The sequence below is a fragment of the Monocercomonoides exilis genome, assembly GCF_001643675.1.
Source record: "Monocercomonoides exilis strain PA203 chromosome Unknown scaffold11-1913109, whole genome shotgun sequence".
Taxonomy (NCBI): domain Eukaryota; phylum Preaxostyla; order Oxymonadida; family Polymastigidae; genus Monocercomonoides; species Monocercomonoides exilis.
Genome location: NW_027150556.1, coordinates 1687678 through 1709870, shown reverse-complemented (window position 1 = coordinate 1709870; position 22193 = coordinate 1687678). Strand labels below are relative to the sequence as shown.

The 22193-nt window shown below is 37.7% G+C and overlaps 6 protein-coding genes across 6 annotated transcripts; 3 read left to right on the top strand and 3 right to left on the bottom strand.

Moving 5' to 3' along the window:
• Window positions 1-4109: 4109 nt before the first annotated feature.
• MONOS_247 (uncharacterized protein) lies at window positions 4110-5460 on the bottom strand. The gene is made up of 5 exons (XM_067872392.1): window positions 5309-5460; window positions 5181-5261; window positions 5112-5130; window positions 4826-5054; window positions 4110-4741 (listed from the first exon to the last, which is right to left on the bottom strand). The coding sequence occupies exons 1-5, from the start codon at window positions 5430-5432 to the stop codon at window positions 4328-4330; spliced, it is 867 nt and encodes a 288-aa protein (XP_067731756.1). The 5' UTR covers window positions 5433-5460; the 3' UTR covers window positions 4110-4327.
• Window positions 5461-5485: 25 nt separating this feature from the next.
• Window positions 5486-8642, bottom strand: MONOS_248 (dihydropyrimidine dehydrogenase (NAD+)). The gene is made up of 2 exons (XM_067872403.1): window positions 8520-8642; window positions 5486-8464 (listed from the first exon to the last, which is right to left on the bottom strand). Exons 1-2 carry the CDS (start codon window positions 8634-8636, stop codon window positions 5633-5635), a joined length of 2949 nt encoding a protein of 982 aa, XP_067731755.1. The 5' UTR covers window positions 8637-8642; the 3' UTR covers window positions 5486-5632.
• Window positions 8643-8814: 172 nt separating this feature from the next.
• Window positions 8815-9574, bottom strand: MONOS_249 (putative RT14 protein). Its single transcript, XM_067872414.1, has 4 exons — window positions 9485-9574; window positions 9334-9431; window positions 9165-9272; window positions 8815-9094 (listed from the first exon to the last, which is right to left on the bottom strand). The coding sequence occupies exons 1-4, from the start codon at window positions 9546-9548 to the stop codon at window positions 8996-8998; spliced, it is 369 nt and encodes a 122-aa protein (XP_067731754.1). The 5' UTR covers window positions 9549-9574; the 3' UTR covers window positions 8815-8995.
• A 28-nt stretch (window positions 9575-9602) lies between these two features.
• MONOS_250 (uncharacterized protein) lies at window positions 9603-15181 on the top strand (the record flags this gene model as incomplete). The annotated part of the gene is made up of 6 exons (XM_067872425.1): window positions 9603-9632; window positions 9705-9788; window positions 9952-10042; window positions 10112-10187; window positions 10241-10387; window positions 10481-15181. 6 exons carry the CDS (start codon window positions 9603-9605, stop codon window positions 14559-14561), a joined length of 4509 nt encoding a protein of 1502 aa, XP_067731753.1. The 3' UTR covers window positions 14562-15181.
• A 131-nt stretch (window positions 15182-15312) lies between these two features.
• On the top strand, window positions 15313-16385 carry MONOS_251 (uncharacterized protein). Its single transcript, XM_067872434.1, has 6 exons — window positions 15313-15393; window positions 15441-15485; window positions 15538-15726; window positions 15782-15842; window positions 15903-15935; window positions 15996-16385. Exons 1-6 carry the CDS (start codon window positions 15331-15333, stop codon window positions 16139-16141), a joined length of 537 nt encoding a protein of 178 aa, XP_067731752.1. The 5' UTR covers window positions 15313-15330; the 3' UTR covers window positions 16142-16385.
• A 713-nt stretch (window positions 16386-17098) lies between these two features.
• On the top strand, window positions 17099-22190 carry MONOS_252 (putative DNA repair metallo-beta-lactamase domain-containing protein; the record flags this gene model as incomplete). The annotated part of the gene is made up of 5 exons (XM_067872444.1): window positions 17099-17185; window positions 17286-17379; window positions 17447-17521; window positions 17575-18621; window positions 18762-22190. 5 exons carry the CDS (start codon window positions 17099-17101, stop codon window positions 22139-22141), a joined length of 4683 nt encoding a protein of 1560 aa, XP_067731751.1. The 3' UTR covers window positions 22142-22190.
• Between the last annotated feature and the right edge of the window lie 3 nt (window positions 22191-22193).

Genomic DNA, 22193 nt, shown 5'->3' with positions numbered 1-22193 from the left:
CGCACCATATGTTTTGCGATACATAGCCAAGTTCATATTTCATGTAATTTTCTTCACCAATTCACTAAAAGCAAGCAATCGATGCAAACAGCCACTCGCTCCTCCATCTGCAAGCAAAATTCATGTCCTTCTGCAGTGCCATTACTCGCATGGGTACATCTGTGGCTGTGCGCAAAAGTAGCTCAAACATCTTCTGGCTTCCGCAAATCATCAATCAAAAAACTCTCACTTATAAAATTATAGGTTAATAACCCTTATTTATTAAATTAAAAAGGAGATTTTTTGATCCAAAGATTTGCTTGTTTTGAGGTTAAAGACATTGATGGCAAAAGAAGATGTATGGACTACTGTGTTATTATAAATATTTGATTTGGTGTATTTGAATTTTTTTTTTTATACGAAAATTGTTTCGATATTTGGAAAATGAATTTGCTAACTTTTGTGGTTTCATATTGTCAAATGCAGCAAATTTTTCTGAAAAAACTATTTCTGAGTATGTGTTGGATATTTTCAAATTATTACTTTAGAATTTTTATTCTTATTTTGTCTTGTGAATGTTCGACTTTAAAGTGGAACTAAAGAAATTGTATAATTTGACTGATGCGGAACAAAAAGTGGAAATAGAAGAAATGTTTCGAATGATAGATGAAATGAATAAAGATCAAACTTATACATTTATCGAGGAACAAATGTGCAACGATATTGATAAAATGATTAAAAAAAAGAAAATATCACATGCTAATGCAATTTTGCTATTGAAACATGTGGAATTTTTCAAAGTAGCTGAGAATATATGGAGTTATCCTTCATTCGAATTTTCTTTGAAAAAAAGATTTGAGAAGATGATTAAAAAAGAAGATCAGAAAAAAGAAGGAAAGAATGAAAAGCTGCTAATTGATCTTAGCGAATGCTGTCTCTTGCTGCATTGTGGTTATGGCAATCTATCCAATGTTTGTCTTTCGATCTGTATTCCTCATCTTTTGAAAGCTGCTCTGAGGAATGAGAGAGACGAGGAAACGCAAAGAGAAGCGGAAATAGCTTTGCTGGCATTGAGTAATATTAGAAATTGTGTATGGAATAGCATTATCTCTTTTTGTGCTTACGTAATTTATTTCTTCTTCTTTTTTGTATAGAAAGTGGACAAAAAACTTTTCTTGAATGAGATCAGGGAAATCATCAAATACCATCAGGATCACAGAAATCTTACCCAACTTGCGTATCAATCTGCTTGGAATTTTTTAATTGACAGATTCTTCAATGATGACAGCTTAGAAGAAGTAATTGTGAATGAGCTGCATTTAGCAAGAGAAGCAACAATGGTATTTAAGGAGCTGACGGAATGCATCGATTGGAAGAAAAACAAAGATGAAATGAGTAAAGAAGAAGAGAAAGAAAAGCTTGTTTTGTTGAGATGGCTCCAAATCTTTTTTTCTATAACAGGCTTGTCCACGTTATGGAATGGGGAGCATGTTGAACTTATTGGAAGCATTGTTCAGCTCTTTCAAATAGCAAAGGAAAATCACAGAGATATTTGTGAGTTTTGCATTTTGGGCTCAAGAGGAATGGCGGAAAGCAGATCTGTGAAATATGATGATTTGTTGAAAAGTGGGATCATTGATGTTTTTTTGGAGGAAACTTGGAAGCAAACAATAAACGAAGACCCAGCTTGTTCCTGTATGAATTTCTTTTGTGGGATTTCAAAAAGATTGGAAGGAAATGAAGATGATGAAATAGACAAAGATAAAAATAAAAAAGCAAAGATGATGTTGCTTAAAAAGATGGAAGAAGAAGGATATGATGATATCTACACAAGCTTTTACCAAATATTTGTTCTTTAAACTTAGAAAGTTATTTTTCCAACTATATCATGAAATTTATCAGGCAGCATTCTGAATGTTTAAGGAAATGAGAAGTATTTATTTTTGTAACTCAATTTTTTTCATTTTCAATTTTTTTTTTTTTTTTTCATTTCAAAAATTGGCAAACATTTGAGGTAATTTTAAATCTATTTTTCTTATTTTCATTTCTTTGAAACAAAAAATAATTTTTTTTTCAAGCTATCATATTTTGATAATAAAAATTGAAATGATTAATAATATCCATTTTCAGCAATTTCTCTCTTTCAAATTTTACTGGAATTTTGTTGCATTGATCCATCGTACAAAACATCATCATTCAAATTGTTGGGTTTGTGAAATCTTCTTTTTTTGAGCTTTTCAACTGCAAAATGAATTTTTTCTTCATTTTCATTTATATTATCTTTGCTTTTCTTAACTTCTTTCATTTTCTTATCTTCATTTCATTCGTTAAGGAGTTGTTGTTTAACAATTATTTTTCAGAAATAATCGAACCTGTGTATTATCTTTTTCAGAGAAACTGAAACATCCTTTGGAAGTGTTGATAATACTGAATGTCACTTATTTGAAAGCACGCCGCTTCTCTTGAACGAAGAAACAACAGTTACAGGAAGCAATGCTATCTGAAGGGATTGTGGAAGAACATTAGAAATGGCCTCGCGTCGGAGAGAAATGGAAGAATCCGGATGCATAGAGTTCGGAGAGTTGATGCATTTCTTGTAGACTGCAAACACACAAACATTAAGAGGTTGCGTGATGTGTGAACTGTGAGGAATAAAAGTGACAACGTCAATGTTGTTATCAACAAATTTCTGCCATATGTCTGGCTGAGCCCGAGAAGAGTGAGAATCCAGAAGCAGAAGACATCTCTCATTGGCTTTCAAAATATTTTCCTTCTTTCGATGATTCCATTCAGAAAAACCTCTTCTGCATATCTTAGAAAATGAATTCTGTCATCCAACCTTCGTTGTTGTCCCAAACGTCCATCTGTGCAGTCAGCAGAACACTCATTTCCTTTAGTAATTTGTGGCATGGCCGCAACACAACGCTTTTAAAAGAATATCCATCTGCAGCAGCTGCGACAAACAAAGTGGCATTTGGCATGTTTGTGTGTGTTGTATGAAATCCAGCTGGAACTCCTGTGGGGTGAATCACAAGAGTTTTGAAGGAATCAGATAGGCACAGTGAAGATTCATCAGTGTTAAAGATCAAAGAATGTGAATAATGATGTGAATCATGAAGATATTGCAGAAGCTCGCAGATGGGAAGAAGAGCTTGCTGGTTGGATACTGAAAAACATTGGATATCCACATTTCTGACCATGGATGCTTTGAGCTCTGAATTCCATTTTCCAAATAAATATGGATATGCTTTTGATACATTGGCATTTTCATCATCTTCAGATTCTGAATGTCTTTTTTTGTCGGAAATGACGGATTTTTTGAGAAAAATATATTATTATTAAAATTGAAAGAAAATAAATGTGAAATCAAACATATTCTTTTGATCTCTTGACATTCAAACTTGTTCCGGATAAACTCACTATTTTGATAACTCCAACAATCGTATTTCTTTCATCTTCGTTAAACAGCTCCGGGCTTCCTGTTATTCCAACAGCTCTTCCGCTCTTTACTAATGAAACTGCTCTGAAAATTGCAAATCGCGTGAATTCATTGGTATTTATTGAATTAATAATTCGAACATAGCCATCTTCAATAATGATAGACATTCATTCTGTTCGATTTTCAATTCTTCGATGTTCATATGACATAAATTTTTCTAAAAGAATTAACTGACCATGTTCTTTCTTATCTAATGCAACACTTATTCTGAAAATTTTGGGTCATGATTTTTACCAAAAAAAATGTTTTTTAATCTTAAATAAAAAAAATTTCAACGGACAAATTCAATCCAGAAAAGTTTTTATTCAGCCGCTTTGTTGTAATCTCAATCTCCTCAGAGGATACGCTAATTAGAGAAGGAGGAGCTAATTCCCATTCACATCAGAAATTGAGTGAAGAAATGAAATTAAACTTTTTTTTCATTAACTTTTCCTTATAAACCAAAATCAATGAGAAATAATAAAATGTGGGAAAAACCGACTTGTCAGAAAAAATATTTTTTTTAGGTTTTCAAATACAGCGTGACATTGTAGAAAAACTTTGATCACTTAAGGACCAGTTTTATTTTTCATTTTTCAGATGTTAAAAATAATAGAGAGAGATAGAGAGAAAGAAAGAAAGAAAGGGAATGAGCCAAGTCCTTATCATTTTCTTTTTCGAAAAAGAATTTAAACAAAAATTTCTTAAACTTATTGTTAAAAATCCTTTCATTAAAAAAATATCCCAAATTGTTTCCAGAAAAATAAATGATTATAATTCCTAATTGTTATAATCATAAAAAAAATTACTAAATTTTGAAGTCACAAAAACTGAAAAATGAATGATTTTTTGGACTTTTATGTCATATTCTTATTTTTTAACTTCTTTTTCATCGATAACTTTCATTCCAAATCCAAATTGTGTTAACACATCAACATTAAAATCTTTTTTATTGGAGCTTTCATCTTTATTTTCGAAAACTTCTTTATTTTCTCCTTTTGATGCATTTTCTTCTTCACTTTTTTCTTCACTATTTTCTTCATCGTCACTTCCCCAATAATCTTCTACCACTTGTGTTTCTCCACAAAGAGACGACCAGAAAGGTATCCACTTTGGCGCCTTTTGACATGGAGTATAATCTGTTAACTCATTGATCAAATATTGCTTTAAATCATAGCCGTAAACAATTGCGTCAGTTCCCATTATACTAAATACAGGATTCCCGATTTCGTTTGGAAGAGAAGGAATAAATCTGTGAGTACATATTGGAATTAATTTTGGAACCTCAACAAAAAATGAAAAATGAAACAAAAATTTTTACAATAATAAGTTTATAAGCAGGTGTACAATAGAATACAAAAACATTACATTTTCCGATTTTAGATATCTATGTGCTTGAACGAGGGCATCCTTTACTGAGGAAGGCTTTTCTCCAAACTCTGATAGCCATGCGTCGTTATTCAATATATCAAATAAAATTCCAGAAGCTATGCTATATAGATTAATTTCCACTTCGTTCATATATGTTGGTGGCTGAAGAACTTCGTTCAAAAGTTCTTGATCATCCGGCTCAATTTCAACAATTTCAGGTTTTCTCCTGTTTTAAAATTTAGTTCTTATTAACCGTTATCTTATTGCATCAAAAAATACATACCAATTAATCCAACCATTCCCTTTTTAACGAAAAAAACGAATCATCAGGATTTAAAAAGATAACTCATACCAATAGGAAGATGCTCCTGGTAAAATGAGCGTAGATCGGGTGGAAAAGTGAACTTATATTTTGCTTCTATTGCTTTGAACTCTTTTGCGCAAACAAATAATGTCATAAATATAATTATATCAAAATACCTTTATCACTCAATCCAGGAAGTAATGTTATATTCCCTTTCTCTTTCATCATCTCAAATACAACCGTCCATTGCGAGATAGAATCATTTGAAGCTTCCTTCGAACTAGTTGGAGATTCAGACATTAAAAATTCAGGAAAAATCTTGATCTTTAACCCTTAAAAAATTAGAAAAATCCTTCATCACATAAACATTTAAGCTTCTTTGTTTACGGTCAAAGAAACAACATTAAAGATGACATGAAAGAAAAAAGAACTTTCAAAACGTAAAGAACACTCAAGTATCAACAGCACTTTCTGACAACAAAATTTTCAAAAAAACGAATTTATTTCTTTGCCTCCTTTGGTTTCATGGATATGCACTTAGCAGGGCACACAGCAGCGCACAAGCCACATCCATGACACATTGGAGTGACTTTTGGAATACGTGAAGTTCTATCAAAGATAATGCAAGCATATCCAGCGTCAAAGCAAGCAGTTTGACATCTTCCACAGTTCCAGCATCTGTCAACATCGATGGTTGATACAACCTTAATTTGTGGTTTAAGTTCATTAAAGTGAACAAGTTTATTCAACACAGTTCCGACTTCGGATTCAATTGTCTTTATTTCTGGTGCAATTGAAGAAGGAGTTGTCGATGATGAAGCTCCATTCATCTGATCAAGGACAAATTCCTTCAACTTGATTGGTTCTGCTGGAAGTTTTGCATCTGCAAGAGATTCAATTTCTTTATCTTCATCTTGATCATAATACAGACCAAATCTCTTTCTATGAGATCTCTCTGCCAAAACTGCAGGTGGTACGAATGATTTCCATGTCTTCAAATCATCCCTTGAACGTGCATAAAGAAGGAATTTCAATCCAGGAATCAACTCTCCAATCAAAGTTTTGAATCCTTTATGCATCGATGCAGAACAGAACTGAACAGCTGGAGCTCCACATTGAATGAATTCCCATGCTGTCAAAGCATTTTCAATGCCACCGCATGCCAAGAATGGGAAGTTTGGTACGCTTTGGCACACTTCAGCAACACCGGACAAAGCAAATGGCTTTATTGCACGACCGGACATTCCACCATATGCTGTTCTTGCTTCTGGGCCAAATCCAACTTCTGGAACAAATTTTCCATCTGCAGTAACATTCCACAAACCAGAAATGGTGTTCACACCAGAGACACCAGATGCACCACCTTCTTTAGCCGCTTTTGCAAGTTCAACGATGCTTCCCTGGAAATGACCAATTTTTGGGAACAAAGGAAGAGGAACAGCAGCATGGACAGCGGCCACCGTTTCACGAATAACCTCGGTAAATGGCTTTGAATCTTTTTCACCAAGATTGGGGCAAGAAATATTCAATTGAAGACCATCAACTCCAGTTGCTGCAATTCTCTTAGCCAAATTAACCCAGCTATTCAAATCACCTTTTGAATGAATAGAAGCCAACAAAATTCTGTCCGGAAACTCTTTCTTCAACTTTGGTAATTCCTTTTCCCAATAAGCCGCTGTACGTTCGGAATTTAATTCAATATTTAAATATGTATTTGATTCAGCATCTCCCACAATACGAGGGCTGACATTTTCTAACATATCTTCATCTGGTTGGAAAGTCTTGGTAACAACCCATCCAAATCCTGCTTGATAAGCTCTTTTTAACATGTTGCAGTTTTCACTTGATGGGCCAGAAGCAATACCAAACGGGTTCGGGAATTTCATTCCTGCAATATTGACTGAAAGATCAACAAGATCAACAGGAGTCATGAATGGTGGAACTTCTGTTGGTTGGGCAGGAACCTCAACGTTGCTAATAAGCTTTGCAAGATATCTGTGGATACCCCACGCTGCAACTTTACCATCATTGACAGCTTCAACAATAGTACCTGATCCAACGCAATCACCACCTGCAAAGACTCCTTCAGTGTTTGATGCCATTGTTTCTTCGTTAACTTCAATTTTTCTTCCGGGAACAAGTTTTTCATAGATTGGATCTGCATGTGTTCCAATTAATGATCCAAATGCTGAGATAACATGATCAAATTTAATAACTCTTGTTTGTCCCTGATCGTGCACGTATTTATCTGTCCCTGGAATTTTCTTCATGATGTTACACATCAATCCTGTAGCTTTTCCATCTTCAATTACGAGTTCAGTTGGTGAATGGCATGGAACCATCTCAACCTTTTCAACTCTCAAGTGTTCTGCTTCATCTTCATTCATTCTCATATCGATTGAACCTCTTCTGAAAACAAGAGACACAAAATCAGCTCCGCAACGAAATGCTGCTTGGCAGCAATCAGCAGCGACATCACCAGCACCACAAACAACAACATGACCTGGCAGATGTGGAAGTTCTGGAACTTTTCCCTCAATCATTCCGGGCTTTGAAGCAAGAGCAACTGCGTTCAAGAAAGATTTGCTGTTCCACACATTTGGAAGATCCTTATGACGCATGAATGGATCAACCATGTGAGCTTCAGGGAATCCAATGCCCATGAATATTGCCTGATATCCGTCTTGTTTCAAGGAATCAATTGTAAAGTCTTTTCCATAAGTTTTGTTGTACACAATTTTCACTCCCAAATCTTCGACAAGTTTAACTTCAAATCTAGTCACATGATAAGGAATACGAAATTCAGGAATTTCAATTGCTGGTGTTCCTCCTGGATATGATTGCTTTTCGAAAATTGTAATATCTTGATATCCAATTCTTGCTAAAAATGTTGCGCATGAAAGAGATGCTGGACCTGCTCCGATCATTGCAATCTTTGCTTTATGATAAGGCTGTTCAACAATGCTTGGATCACGAATTTGAGGAATTTTCATATGCATGAAAGCATCGCAAGCCACTTGATGCATTTCGTTAATGTGGATTGGTCCTTGAACGGTGTCTGTAAGTGTGCAGGAACCTCTGCAAGCTTGGCATGTTGGGCAAAGAAGACCACAAGTCCATGCAAGTGGGTTGTGGGTGAAAAGGGTCTTAGCAGCTGCATACATATTTCCTTCTCCCATTGCGTTCGTGAATGTTCTAACATCAAGCTGAGTTGGGCAAGAAGCTTGGCAAGGTGGATCGATACACTTCAAGCACCTTTGACCTTCTTTTATTGCTTCAGGAATAGACATCATATATTTTGGATTTCTAAAATCGCGCTTATGATGCGTTCCCTGAATAAAAATAATTGAATTCAATCAAGGATCTTCAAAAAAATAAAAAACATACTGGATGCTCTTTATGGCGAGACAAATAACAAGAATCTCCCTTTTGGCATTTTGTAGGACGGAAGCACACAGGTCTTTTTACGGTCGGTGGAATTTCAACAGTTGGTTTTGAGCTCATAGATATGATCGATCTCAACAATTTGATCAAATCGTATATTTCATAAAAAGATCTTTTCCTGTCACTGTGCCATTTTTTTTTCCTAGTGACAATAAAAAATTAAAATAAAAATCCAATTTAAAACTTGGAGGATGAACATAACATAATTTTGATTAAAAATTGAAAAATTTCGACAAAATTTGGAAGTGCTTTTTCATTTATTGCAATTTATCTGAAAAATGCAAAACAAACACCATGAATTGATTTTGAAAAAACAAAACACTTATAAACACCACATAAATAACACACACCACCCAATAAAAAATTAATAAAAAAAATAAAACTTTCAAATGAATGAATTGCGAAATGAAAAGCAATAGTTATATTAATCCAGACTCTGCACATGCTGTACATGCGTCAGCTATTATTTTCATTTCATTGCTAATTGTTTGAAGAAAATTACCGACATCCCCGAGTTCCTTTGAAACAAAGTAAAAAACATTGCGGAAATGAGAAAATAGTAACGTGTGAAAAATTAAAATATCTTACCTTGAATGATGTAACAAGTTGATTTGATAGTTGCAACCATTGCTGGCTTTGCTTTAAAAATTTGCTCGTATTTATTTGAAGGCGTTTTGTTTCTGCATCAAGTTGTTTCTACGAAATCATAATTTTTATTTAGAAACACATTTTAAATGTGATATAAATTTCATGATACTTGATTAGAAAATATTTCAGTTAGTAATGCATTAATAGTTTCTGAAAGTTCGTCACCAAGCACGGTTGCGCAACGCAGAGCATTTTTTCTGTGAAACTCTAAAGAATACCAAAAATCAGTATTTATCCCTTAAAAGTGCATGTATCAAAACCTATTTGCTCTTTACGTTTTGATTGTGCAACTTGATGATCTTTTAAAAGTTGTGACAAACTCATAGCAGCAAGAATATGAATTGATCAATATTCTCCCCATAAGATGCTCATTTTTTAATGAATAATAAAAGATCAGATGCTGGAGAGGTTAACATTGCATTTTAATAACAATAATTGGTTACATGTTTTTTATATCAAACATATCTTTTCATGCGATAGGACATGAAGCGAGTATCTGATGATACTTTACCTGAACAGAACAATATGCACATGAGCGTTTATAAAGGAAAACTAAGTGAACAAGTTTGCTTTAATACTTTCATTTGACTGAAATTTTAATTTGTAACAACATCATTATTGTAAATTATAAAGAAACGAACTGATATTAAACCTGCATGATATCAAAAATTTTTGAAATATTTGAATCAAAAATTTTATTTTTTTTTTAAAACTTTTGTCTATTTAGAATATCCTCACAACCCAATATCGAGAAGCAGAGCTTGAGCGTCAGATTGCTAAAACAGAACGCGAAATACAAAAGCTTTCAATTACAAATAGTTTGAGAAAAATTTAAATTTTGTTTAAATTAAAATGTAATATCAATGATAAATTCTTCTTCATTGAAGCATTTGCCCAAACAAAAGCACAAGACATTAAATTACAGTTAAAACACAAACAATCAATTGAGGAATCACAGCTAAAGTATGATATTATTTAAGGAGACTTCTTTCAGCGAAATTATTTCAAATATTCAGAGCTAAAATGAGAGCTAGAAGATACGCACAACTTGAGCAAGAGAAAGAAAAACTGAAAGCGATCGAAGAAACTGAAGTTAGATTACAAGAAAAAAGAAGAATAAAGGAGGTTGTTTCGAGACATATCGTGAATGATGCTATTCAAAAGTTTGCATCTTCTTATGATTGCCATTGCTATTTTCCTCCTTTTTTTGCAACTCTTCAAACATCAAATTTATGTGCATAATATTCATTCATAAGAACCGAAAGAGATCAATCAATGAAAGGAGTTGGACTTCAAACATCACGAGCAACAACATTACACAGCACGATGACTTCTTCCAATCTATGGAACGCTCCACAAACACGCAGAACAGCACAAACTGCTCCAACAGTGATAGGTCAATTCCAACAACCATTGACCTTTTCATCTCACTCTCGACTCACATCTTCAATTTCATCGCCTTCTTTCTCATCTTCTACCACTCCGCCTCATTTCCAACCAGGCTCCAGTGCTTTCTCGGATTCCAGCTCTTCCTCCGATGCTTCGCTTGCTTCTTCGAATTACCATCACATTGGGATGACTGTCAACGAACACGCCATCAGCTCGATTGAAACAAAACACATCTCAAATGGAATGGAAAGCACAACAGAAACATCAAACGAAGAACAGATGCACGCAACCAGTCCCAATGTGCTGGGTCAAGAAGACTCCTTATCCTCTTCCAAGAACTCACCGGATGCTCAAAAGTGGACTAAAGCACAGTCAGCTGCAGGGCGCAACACAGGCAAGCTGAAAGCGTCGAGCCCTCCGATTGTCCTCGCGCCAAAGTCGGCATTTTCGCAGTTGCAGCCCAGCGACGCGAGGAATAGAGAGAATTTTGACTCCACGCGGATGGGGCTGAGCTCAGAAGGCAAAGCAGAGTTGGACGAGTTGGAAGAGAAGGAGAAGCTGGTTGAGGCGCTGAAGGCGCGGAAGGCGTCTGTGCGGATGAAGGACATGATCCAGTTTCCGATGAACTGGGGAGGAGAAGAAGACTTCAATGAGACAGAAACAGACACAAAGACAGAAAACGATAAGAAGAATGCAGACGTTGATACACTGCAGGCTAAGACACAGACTCGCACTGCTCTTTCTGGAAGCACATCAGTCAACTGTCTGCTGATGTCTGATACAACAAACAACCTCAAATCATCTTCAACAGAACAAGGCACGAGAGGCCTTCAGACACAAACAGGCAACACCAAAATGCAAACAGAAGAAGAAAGAGAAGAGAAGCAGGCAGAAGCGAAGTCTGATGCAGATGCACCGCTTTCGCTGGCTTTTAAGGCGCTTGTCAGACAGTCGATGCTGCGGAAGAGCAGCAGCAGAGACAGCGGATGGGCAACTCAACGGTCTGTTGGCCCAGCTTCCCTTAATTTATCTTCTTCTTCTTCTTTTTCATCATCATCTTCTTCTTCATCTCTTTACTCTGCAAGAACAAATGTCATCACAAACAAAACAGCTGATGAAGCAACACAGCAGAACGTGCCAGTCAGCCAGCAACAGCAGCGGCAACAACCGAATCTCTTTTTTATTTCTCCGCTTCTGCAGAACAACCCTCTTGTGGAGATCAACCCAGCCGGCGGCGAAGTCACCGTTTTGTCATCTGCTGCCCTCAGCTATCCTTCCCTCCGCCCACAATCAGCTAAAAGAATATCCTCCTTTTCTTCATCAAACTCCTCTTTCCCATCTCTTTACCCTTCACACACATCCATCCCAGCAGCAGCGCTTCCACTCCAGCTGGTTGTAGAAGAGTTGCCTGCAGTCGAAAATGTGCCCATCGGAGGCAGTGCAGAGCAGAAGGAGCTGTTTGGCACTCTTCCTGTCATCCGCAGCGACACAGCCTCACCAAATCCGTATGAAAGCATCAGCATCAGCAGCAGCAGCAGCAGCAGCAGCAGCAGCAGCAGCAGCAGCAGCAGCGGAAGTGTCGATGCCAGCGAACTCATTCAGAGTGATTACACACCACAGACACAACGGACACAGAGGCCACAGGAGTTGATGTCAAGTATATCTTCCTCTATTTTAGCTTCTCTCTCGTCTGGGAGGATGCCTCTGTCTGAGCATGTTCCATTTGCGTCTGCCAGTTTGGACTCCACTCGCTCTGCATTCTCTTTTCTCTCCTTCTCAAACGACTCTCTCTTCACTTCAGCATCATCATCACCATCACCATCATCAGCATCATCAGCCAGCCGTGTGTCCATCCTCCATCCAACACTGCCTTTCCCTCCCTCCACACAGCTCGCCCTTCTCAAACCTTCATTCTCTGCTGATGATTCTGACACATTCACCACTCCCTCATATTCAAATTCCTATTCTTCTTCTTCTTCTTCCACTTCAGCTAACTCAATTGATCCACTTGACTTGTATGTTCAAAAGGTGAAGGAAAGAGCACAACAGACAGAAGAAGCAGCGAGAAAGGAGGCAGAAGACAGCGCTGCTCGACAGAAGCGGATAGCTGCGACGCGAAAGGAAGAAACAAAACGCGAGTTGGAAGTGCTGAAAGAGAAGCAAAAAGCGAAGGAGAAGCAGATAGAGCGAGCGAAGGAGAAAGAAGCAGCACTTCAGAAGGAGCTGACAGAAGTGCCGCTGGATGAGATCGACCCCGAAATCCCTCTGTCAGCCCCACTCGACGACGACATGGACATCATCCGCTTTAGCGAGGCTGTGCGCTCCACTGCCAGCCGCCTCACGTCTCCTCTCCTGACACCCCGCTCCACGCCCCGCTTGCGCTCCCGCAGAGCTTCCATCCAGGGCATGCCTGAGAATGGCCCCCCAACCACGCCTTTGTCTGTCGTGTCGTTCAGCTCCTTCGACGAGACACGCTCCACTTTCACTGAGTTCGGCATGCTCTCTGCACAGTTCAGAGACCCCCTGCGGCTTTCCTCTTCTTTGTCGGCTTCGTATTCTCCCGCACCGCCTCTGTCTGCTGCCTCTACGTTTGGCCACAGATTGTCTTTCTCTTCGCAGACATCAGGCTCTTCGGAAGGGATGTCGCTAAAGGAGACGTTTGAGGCGCTGAAAGGGTTCAGTGCGGAGGAAATGGCGCAGATGCAGAAGGAGAATGAGGACGAGCACGAGAGAAGGAGGAAGAGTGTGCAGGACAAGAAAAGGCTGAGCGCAAAGATGAAGGCAGAGGAGAGGGCGAGGCGGGCGGAGGAGAACAAGAAGAGAAGGGAGCAGTTGGAAGCTGAGCGGCTGAGGCAGCTGCAGGAAATGAACAACAAGAAGAGTGCACAAAATCTGTCTGCTACAACTTCTTCTACTTCTTCTCATTCCTCTTCTACTCATTCTTCACATTCTTCTCCTGTTGCTGATTCAACTACGAAGAGGAGCTTCACAAATCGCTCATCCAACCGCAGTCGGCACAACAGCCCCCGCCAGCCACACGAAGAAGCACAAAACTATGTCAGGCTGAATCCACCGCCAATAACACGGACAAAAGCCAAAGCCAAAGCCAAAGCGAAGGCACTGACGAAGACGATGTCTGCGTGTGTCACTTTCTCTCTCGAAACAAAACAGGCAATGAACAGCGAGCCGAAACCAGAACTGTGCGACTCGCCGAAAATTGTGTTTCCAACCACGAAATTGACATTTGATGAAGGAGATGTGACCTTAAATTCAGTAGACAATACAGTTGATGCTGCTGATGCTGTTGGTTCGGTTGATCCTATTGATTTTGATGCAAAAGAAGAGAAAGAGACAGAAATTGGAACAAATGAGCATTTGGAAGAGCAAAAAGGCAATGTTGAATCGGATGAAAAATATTTGAATGAGAATCTGATGATGAAAGAGGAGCAATTTGCGAGTTTTGAGGCAGAGGCAGCAGGACACAGGGAACGTTACATTCAAAATGATGATGATGAAGGAGAAGAAACAGAGAAAGAAGGAGAACAAGAATTTGGAGAAGTCGAAATTCCAAACACCAAAGATGAAGATATTAAAGCAGACAATGAAAAAGAAGAAGAAAAAGAAGAAGAAAGAGAAGAAAACGAAAGAACAGAAGGAGAAGAAAAAATTGTAACAGATGACAACGCAAAGAAAACCGACACAGAATTGTCAGAGGCAACATTACCAAGCGAATCAGGCAATGCAGAATTTGAAGGAGAAAAAGAGGAGATGAAAGAGAAAGAGAAAGAGAAAGAGAAAGATTCATTTGAACAAGAACAAGCTGTGAAAGACGACACAAATGGAAATTCCGTGTCTCAATTGGAAAATAAAAGCGACTTATTGTCGAACGAAGCAGAAACAAATGAAACAGAACTCAGCGAAAATGAAAGCAAACAAACAGAAGAATGAAAGGACTCCTTTGAAAATGGTTGAGATGTGAATATTTAACACAAGAATACAATAAATAATTCTTCGTTTAACCAAAAATTTCAAAAGGAGAATTACAACACCCTCAAAAATGAGAAAAAAAATAGTTATTTTTTTTTATTTTTTCATTGTATTTTTAACATCTTGTTTTAGATTGAAGATTGTAGATCATTTATTTGCGTGCAAAGCGAAGTTTTTCATAATTTGTGTTACAAACATTTATAATTTGCATTTATTAGAGCTCTAATAATTCTAATCCAACATTTTAAACTCTCTTATAATTATTTCAATTATATCATTGAATCTTTAAACCTTTGCACTTTTTTTAATTATATAAAAAATAAATGTATATTAGCATTTATTGTTGTGTGAAAAAACTACAAATTCCCATCTTCATTCTTTTTCTTTGAAATTTACTTCCATTCATAATACACTTATCTTTATGTGATATTTTCCATTTCCATCATTAAGTTTTCAAAAAATTTCATTTTGAGTTGTAACATTTAGAATATTTTTATAATATTTCATTTCGATCAATTTTTAATTTCTCCGTTTTCAATTTATTTTCCTTTCGGAAAATTAAATGTTCCCGATTTTTATAATTTGTCAGCGTATAATTGTTTCCATTCCCGCTCCATTGGTGAATATATTTCCGGCTTTGTTTTTCAAAGTTATAAAAATCCTCAATAAAAAGTTAAGAAATTAACTATTTATGGGTTGAAACAATCTGAGTATATTTGAACATTCAACAATGGCAGCTCCACAACCAAGAATACTTATCATTTATTTTACGCGAACGGGAAATTCAAAGATGGTATTCATTGCTTCCTTTTAACTCGAAATTATTTTTTTTTTCCAAAGATATGTGATAATCTTGTTGCTGAATTTCAAAAATCAGGAATCAATGTGTGTTTTTTGGAAGAGTATTTTGTATTGTGCTATTAAATATTTATTTTAGACAGTAACAGAAGCAGTTGTGTTTAATGATGCAACACCTGGAGTTGGCAAATACTGGAAACATGTTTTCAAATCACTTTTTGGAGCCAAATATCAACTTGATGCGGAACCAGTCAATGATCCTCGGCAATTTGACATTGTAATTTTTGGAACTCCTGTTTGGAGTTGGGGTCTGCCTCCTCCTGTGGCAGTATGTCACTTTTTTGTTGAATTACGTATTAAATATATTTGTCATTTATTTGAAGGAATGGTTGAAAAAAAGGAACTTTGATATTACAAGAACAACATTTGCTGCATATGTTCAGAGTTTGCTTTCTTATTATTGCTAATTTGCAAAAGTGTCTTCATTTACTTGATGAATTTTAGTGAACGCTCAAGGTGCGGAAAGCTGTATAAAAGGTTTAAATATTTTCAGAACTATTCGAAACTTTTTTATGTATTTTTTAATTTTTATTTTAGATATTGAAAAATTAATAAAAGCAAAAATGAGTGTTTCAATCATTTCAAAAAGTGGTGAATTTAAAAATCGATCAAACATAGATGCAAAAAGTGTTGAATTTGCAGCTAATATTCTCAAGGCGCATACCGAACATCTTCAAAAATAGTTAATAAAATAATATTAGTTTATACATTATGTATTATTGTTTCATTTCAGTTTTAATAATATTGTTCTGCTTTTTTTTGATTTTCAACTTTTTTTTTAATTAGAGTATTATAGTTAATATATATATTCAGTCTTTAAGTTTATTGAGGAGTTTTCATTTTTCATTTTATTTTAAGTTGATTGCTTTTTAAAAGTTGTATTTCTTTTCAATAAATTGTAAAAGATTTTTCAAAAATGGATATCAAGAATTTGTAATAATTTTTCAATAAATACATTTTAAAGCTTCATTTCCCCACGCTAGATAAACACAAATATCTTCATCTTATTTGAGAACAGATCAAAAGGTACTAATATGGTAAAAGATCGATTATCTGTTTTTGCTGTTCTTTTAATTTAGGTTTGCAAGTTTGTTTTGTTGTGCGTTTATGCGTTTTCATTTTTACATTATTTTTATTTTCTGTTTGCAACTCAATATTGTGAACATACGTTCATTTTAAACATTTGGCTTAATTTTTAATTTTTTGAGGATGTCGCATAACCAAGTACAATCAAACAAAGAATTACAGATTGATTGGGATGAAAGAGAAAACCTTACAAAGATTATGCAGTCTTTGAAGCTATTGACTGAATACTTCAACAAATTCAATTCTTCAACACACATAAGATTATCTGCGCTTCAAGCAAGAGTGAAACGTCTTGATAGGCAAATATCAACACTAGAACTTCGCACATCCGATATAGAGTAAGTTTAATTGCAGCTAAATTTGCAACTGACCAATTTTCTCATCTGTCTATTTTTTTGTTGTTTCTGTTTTTATGTATTTTCACATAGTGCACACTTCATCAGTTTTTCTAAAACATTTTTTATTTTATCACCATTTTTTCGAATTTGCTTGTAATAGATGATGCTCATTCTTTTCGATTTATAAAAGTGAGAACCCAATATCATTTTTCGTTTATGTCAACTTTTGAAAAAAAGGATTTTTCGTTTGTTCCCAAGGAACACAAAGTTCCTGGAACAAGTTTTTTAGTCGATGGGTTTAAGGTTAATTTTGCTTTGTTATTTACAAAAAAATTATCATCATTTAACATGTACAATGCATATTTTTTGAAAATGAACTTTTTAAAATTAACGCCAATTTCAGTACAAAAGAAAAGAATACAACGCTTATTTTTTAAGTCATTTCCACTCAGACCACACTATAGGATTAACACGTTCATTCACTTTTGGAAAAATATGTTTGAAAATTTATGAAATTTTGTTTTATTGCATTAGCAACTTTTTATATTGCAATGATATTATTAGATTGCTCGGAAATAACGCGTTCTCTTCTAATTGAACACATGAAAGTCAAACCAGATTGCATTATTGGATTACCAAGTTTGAAAAAGTTATTTATTTCGTTTTATTCCTTTTTTGAAAATGCCAAATAGTGGAAACACCATGCTACATACAAAATGCTCGTGTAACTCTTATTGATGCGAACCATTGTCCAGGATCTGCAATTTTTGTATTCGAAGTGTTCGATATATCTCCATTTGCTCAAATCCAAGATCCGTTATGTTCGAGAGATCATTTGGAAAAACAATTAAGTGATGAAAAAGATGAAATTTCTCAAGATGGCTTTTCACTCTCGACTATGTCCTCTGTTCCACCTGATCCATCATTATCGGAACAACATTTTCTTCGTGATGTTGATCAGATGGATTCAAGCATGGATACTCAAGAGATTCGCTCATCTGAATTGACTCCAATATCATCGCCTTTCACCTCACCGCTCCAATCTTTTTCTGACCTTGTTTCTTCTTTTTTGCCACAAGCATCTTCTTCTCTGACGATGAAACAAAGTTTTACAAGTCCTTTAAGTCCAAAAATCTCTGCGCTAAATTCACAAGATGAGAGCATTCAGATGGTGCAACATAATACGTCTTTTGCTGAGGACAGTAAATCACCTTTTCCCCAATCCAGTGATTCATCAAAGTTATCAGCTTCTTTTCCAACATCAACTGCAACTTATATTGCACCTTCACTCGCATCTTTTGCTAATCCCATTGATACATCAACACATTCAATGTCCCACTCTGCAACTACATCTACTGCTTCTTCTCCTTCTCCTTCTCATTCACCATCTGCATTATCTGAGACATCGTCATCAAGCAACAACAACGATAGTATATTTCCTTGGCCACCCATCCATCCATTCTTTTCTCTTTCGCCACCACCTTCCCTTCAAAAACGCTTGGACGAGCAGCATCTCACCATTCCGCAGCCCACAGATGCTCAAATGAACGAAGAAAACAAAGAAAAGAATGCTTCTGTCACTTCAAAGTTCTCTTCAAAAAGCATGGTTGATCTTCCTTCTACTCTGATTAAGTTTCCTCTCAATCCATTTCGAACCGTCATCCACACAGGGGATTTCAGATTTGACGAGACAATGGGACTGAAAATTGAAAAGCTAATTGGAGATAACATTGTCGATGGTTTGCTCATTGATTTTAATCAATTTTTATTCACACATTTTTCTTCATCAAACCTTTTTACCAATTAATTTTGATGCATCATCTCACAAAAATTTCATCTTATTGATGACATATATCATTTTCATCTTCAAATTTATCAGAGCTCTATCTCGACACCACTTTTTCTGATTCCTACTACAAATTCCCAGATCAGCAGAGCGTGATAAACGATGCAGTTGCCATCATCCGAGCTGAAGAAGAGGCGTTCGCTGCAAAACTCGCAAATGAAGAGAAACGCTCATTTTACAAGCCATCTGCACAGAGCTACACAGGAAAAGAAAGATACCGCAGAAGACTCAAAGCAAACATCAGCAGCTCAGAAAGCAGCAGCCAAAGCAGCGAGGCAAGCAAAGCATCGCAGGCATCATCGCCTGGCAAAAAAACCACAAAGAAGCCGAAAGAATCCGACCAAAAATACGATGCATTCGTCCCCTTCTCAACGCTGTCGTCATCAGTGCCATTGTTTCTGATTGAGACATACACAATCGGCAAAGAGATCTTTCTGAAAGGCATCGCAGAGCAGATGGGGCGGCGTGTGTATGTCTCGCCAGCCAAGCTCCGTCTGCTGGAGATTATGCACGAAGACTCTGCCATGCACTTCACAGTCGATGCGCGGGAGACGAACATCCGCGCAGTTGGTGCCAGAGAGCTGAGGATCAGCCGGATGCACGAGATGCTGTCAGAAGAGGAGATGCGCTCGTTCAGAGAGAAGGCACTGTGGAGAGAGGAGGCGCAGAAGGAGAAGAGGAGGATGATGGAGCTTGAACGGTGCAAAGAGGAGCTGAAAATGGAGAGGGAGATCAGCGAGCTCAATGAAAGCAACAGGCTGTTTGCTGATTTGAAGCCGCAACAGTCGCAGATGGACAAGGCACAAGATCATTTGACAGGAGAACAGTTCTCTTTGGATTCAACTTCAAACTATGAAGCAGAAGGAGATGACAGCTCACTTCCATTCATCGTGGAAGAAGAAGATGATAACAATACAGAGCCACACGATGATCCAAATAAGAATATTTTTCCTGTCTTTGTAGACATCCCAGAAATAGACGAGCCATCTGCCTCTTCACCACAACCTGACCAGTCATTTATGAGCTCTCCTCTTCTGTCTCCAACTTCTTCTGGTTCCTTTTCCAGCTCTTTTATCAGCACTTCGCCTTTATCCACAACTTATTCATTCACACAGTCTGGTTCTGATTCTTCTTCTAACACATTAAGCGGTAAGTCAAAGGCAGGCCGAGGAAGAGGCAAATCTTGGCGAGGCTCGTCATCGTCCACACCGCAGCGCTCTCCACAGCCATCTCCACGATCTTCTCTTTTGATGCCGCCTGCTTTCGTGTCGCTATCTCATCTGTCGTATTATTCGGTGATGCCTTCTGCAACAAGGCCTTACTTTGGCTATCGGCGAGTTGTTGGGTTCCTTCCCTCTGGTTGGAACTTTCGCCCGCTGAAGAAGAAGAAGCAGTCTATCCAATGCTCAGATCTTCCTCTTGGCTCTCCTTCTTCTTATTCCTCCTCATCTTCTTCATCGTCTCAATCAGCCATTGCTACAATGTGTTCCAAAAAGGCTGTCCATTCCACAGCCATCGTCCAGTCGTGGAAGGAGACTGCCACGTACGGCCTACCATACAGCGAGCACTCTTCCTTCAACGAGCTGGTGGCGTGCCTGCACTTCTTCAAGAAGATCGGCAAGACGCCGTCTGTCTCTCTTTCTGCCTCAACAGCTGCTCGCACAGCTGACAGGACACAACCATCTGCATCTGCACTCATATCGCCTGCAGTGATCATTCCGACTGTTGTTGGCGAGCAGCCGCCAGGAACACCTTCCTCGTTTCAGAGCTCTTCTTCCTCAAATTCTCAAAATGGTTCGAAGAACTACAATTCAGGGAACAGCTACGCGTCTCGCTCAAAGGCAATTGTTACGCTTCTGCTGAATGAAAGGCGGAAAGAAGAGGAAGAGCAGAAAATGCTCGGCTGGGTGAAGAAGAAGCAGCAGGAAAGCGGAAGAAGCACAGCACATCTCAGTTTTGATGGCTCGCATGGAACAACTCTGATGTCTGATCAGTACACCCTCGACAACATGGCACAAAAAAGAAGCAAAAGTGAAAAAGCATCTCCGTTTGCCTCTTTGCAGCTCAACTCACCAAACACAACATTTCCTTTAAATGTCATCACTCCACCGAGGGAAAGACTATCGCTGCCGCATGTGTCCCGTTCTTCCACATTCAACGATAGCTTTCAATTCAAAGGAGAAGGATCGCAAGGCGATTTGAACCAGCATTTTCCAGGAAAGAAGCCACAAATACATGCTCAAACAAACTTCTCTCCTTTCATCAAGATGTCTCGGCTTCAGCAGCTGAGGCAGATTGGAGCGGAGAAAGCAAAGAACGAAGAATCAATGGACAGACTTCTACAACAACAGCAGCAGCAAGAAGACAAAAGTGCAGATCTGTCACATCAACTGCAAGAAGCAGAGTCTTTCATAAACAGCGCACAACAAGAAAACAAATCGAACACACCAAAAATTGATGAAAACTATCTCAAAGACGAAAAGAAGGAGGAGCAGCCAACAGATAAAATGGACACAATCACACGTGACAACGAAGCAACGAATGGCAAGCAGTCATTTCTGTCGGAAGAACATGAAAATACACTGAGCGAACGTTTCCAAACGATGAAGGATTCGATTCAATTGACAATCAATGATTCTCACGAGATGATGCAAATGGACAGAGAAACGGACAATCCAGACGAGTTGCCTCAGAAGAAGAAGAGAGATGAACTGCTTAGTGATGTCAACAACAGCATCAGCAAAATAACAAAAGACTTGGACAACGAGTTGCATATCAACAGTCACACAGAAAAGGAACATCAAACAGAAACTGGACAAAACACCACTTCAGAAGATGCACATTCTTCATCAGCGCTTCATCTCGATGCTTTGGACGAAATGCTGCTTTCTGATCAGCAACTTGGAGAACTCTTCGCTGACTGCACCTTTGCTGCTTCTCCGTCTCTTTCTTCTTCTTCGATCAAAACTTCTTCATCTACCACTCTGATATCCACACAGTCAACACCATCACCCGCCACTTCAAATGCATCTTCTTCTCCTTCATCTGCATCAACACCCTCTGCATCTGTCTCATCTTCCTGGACTTCTTCTGTTTCAACATCTTCTGCTTCCACATCAACTGCATTCACCTCACCGCACACACCCCATTCAAACGCACAAAGCTTTAACACGCCTCCACCCAGTTCTTACTCTCCCTTCTCTGCTTCTTCATCAAGTCCTTCATTTCACTCACCTTCTGATGGCCTTGACATGGCCACGCTTCTCGAATTGGGTCTTTCTCCACACGAAATCGAACTGCAACGCCACAGAATGCACCAGATGATTGCCATTCAGAACAGAAAACTCATTCAGGCATCACACACACCAGCACCAAAGAAACATTCCACTTCAAAAAAGAGAACGAAAAAATGAACAAATGCCTTTTTTTTTTTATTTGGAAAAATAAAATAATGCTTCGTCATCC

What these genes read in the sequence shown, in the direction of transcription:
- MONOS_249 (XM_067872414.1), bottom strand. Translation starts at nt 9,548, where the DNA reads ATGAGTTTGTCACAACTTTTAAAAGATCATCAAGTTGCACAATCAAAA. An exon ending in AAAACGTAAAGAGCAAATAG is followed by an intron (nt 9,432 to 9,484) that starts GTTTTGATACAT and finishes GGTATTCTTTAG; the next exon opens with AGTTTCACAGAAAAAATGCT. An exon ending in CTGAAATATTTTCTAATCAA is followed by an intron (nt 9,273 to 9,333) that starts GTATCATGAAAT and finishes ATGATTTCGTAG; the next exon opens with AAACAACTTGATGCAGAAAC.
- MONOS_251 (XM_067872434.1), top strand. Translation starts at nt 15,331, where the DNA reads ATGGCAGCTCCACAACCAAGAATACTTATCATTTATTTTACGCGAACG. An exon ending in GTCTGCCTCCTCCTGTGGCA is followed by an intron (nt 15,727 to 15,781) that starts GTATGTCACTTT and finishes ATTTATTTGAAG; the next exon opens with GAATGGTTGAAAAAAAGGAA. An exon ending in TGCGGAAAGCTGTATAAAAG is followed by an intron (nt 15,936 to 15,995) that starts GTTTAAATATTT and finishes TTTTTATTTTAG; the next exon opens with ATATTGAAAAATTAATAAAA.
- MONOS_247 (XM_067872392.1), bottom strand. Translation starts at nt 5,432, where the DNA reads ATGTCTGAATCTCCAACTAGTTCGAAGGAAGCTTCAAATGATTCTATC. An exon ending in TCCTGGATTGAGTGATAAAG is followed by an intron (nt 5,262 to 5,308) that starts GTATTTTGATAT and finishes TTTGCGCAAAAG; the next exon opens with AGTTCAAAGCAATAGAAGCA. An exon ending in GATATCTAAAATCGGAAAAT is followed by an intron (nt 4,742 to 4,825) that starts GTAATGTTTTTG and finishes TTTTTTGTTGAG; the next exon opens with GTTCCAAAATTAATTCCAAT.
- MONOS_248 (XM_067872403.1), bottom strand. Translation starts at nt 8,636, where the DNA reads ATGAGCTCAAAACCAACTGTTGAAATTCCACCGACCGTAAAAAGACCT. An exon ending in CTCGCCATAAAGAGCATCCA is followed by an intron (nt 8,465 to 8,519) that starts GTATGTTTTTTA and finishes ATTTTTATTCAG; the next exon opens with GGAACGCATCATAAGCGCGA.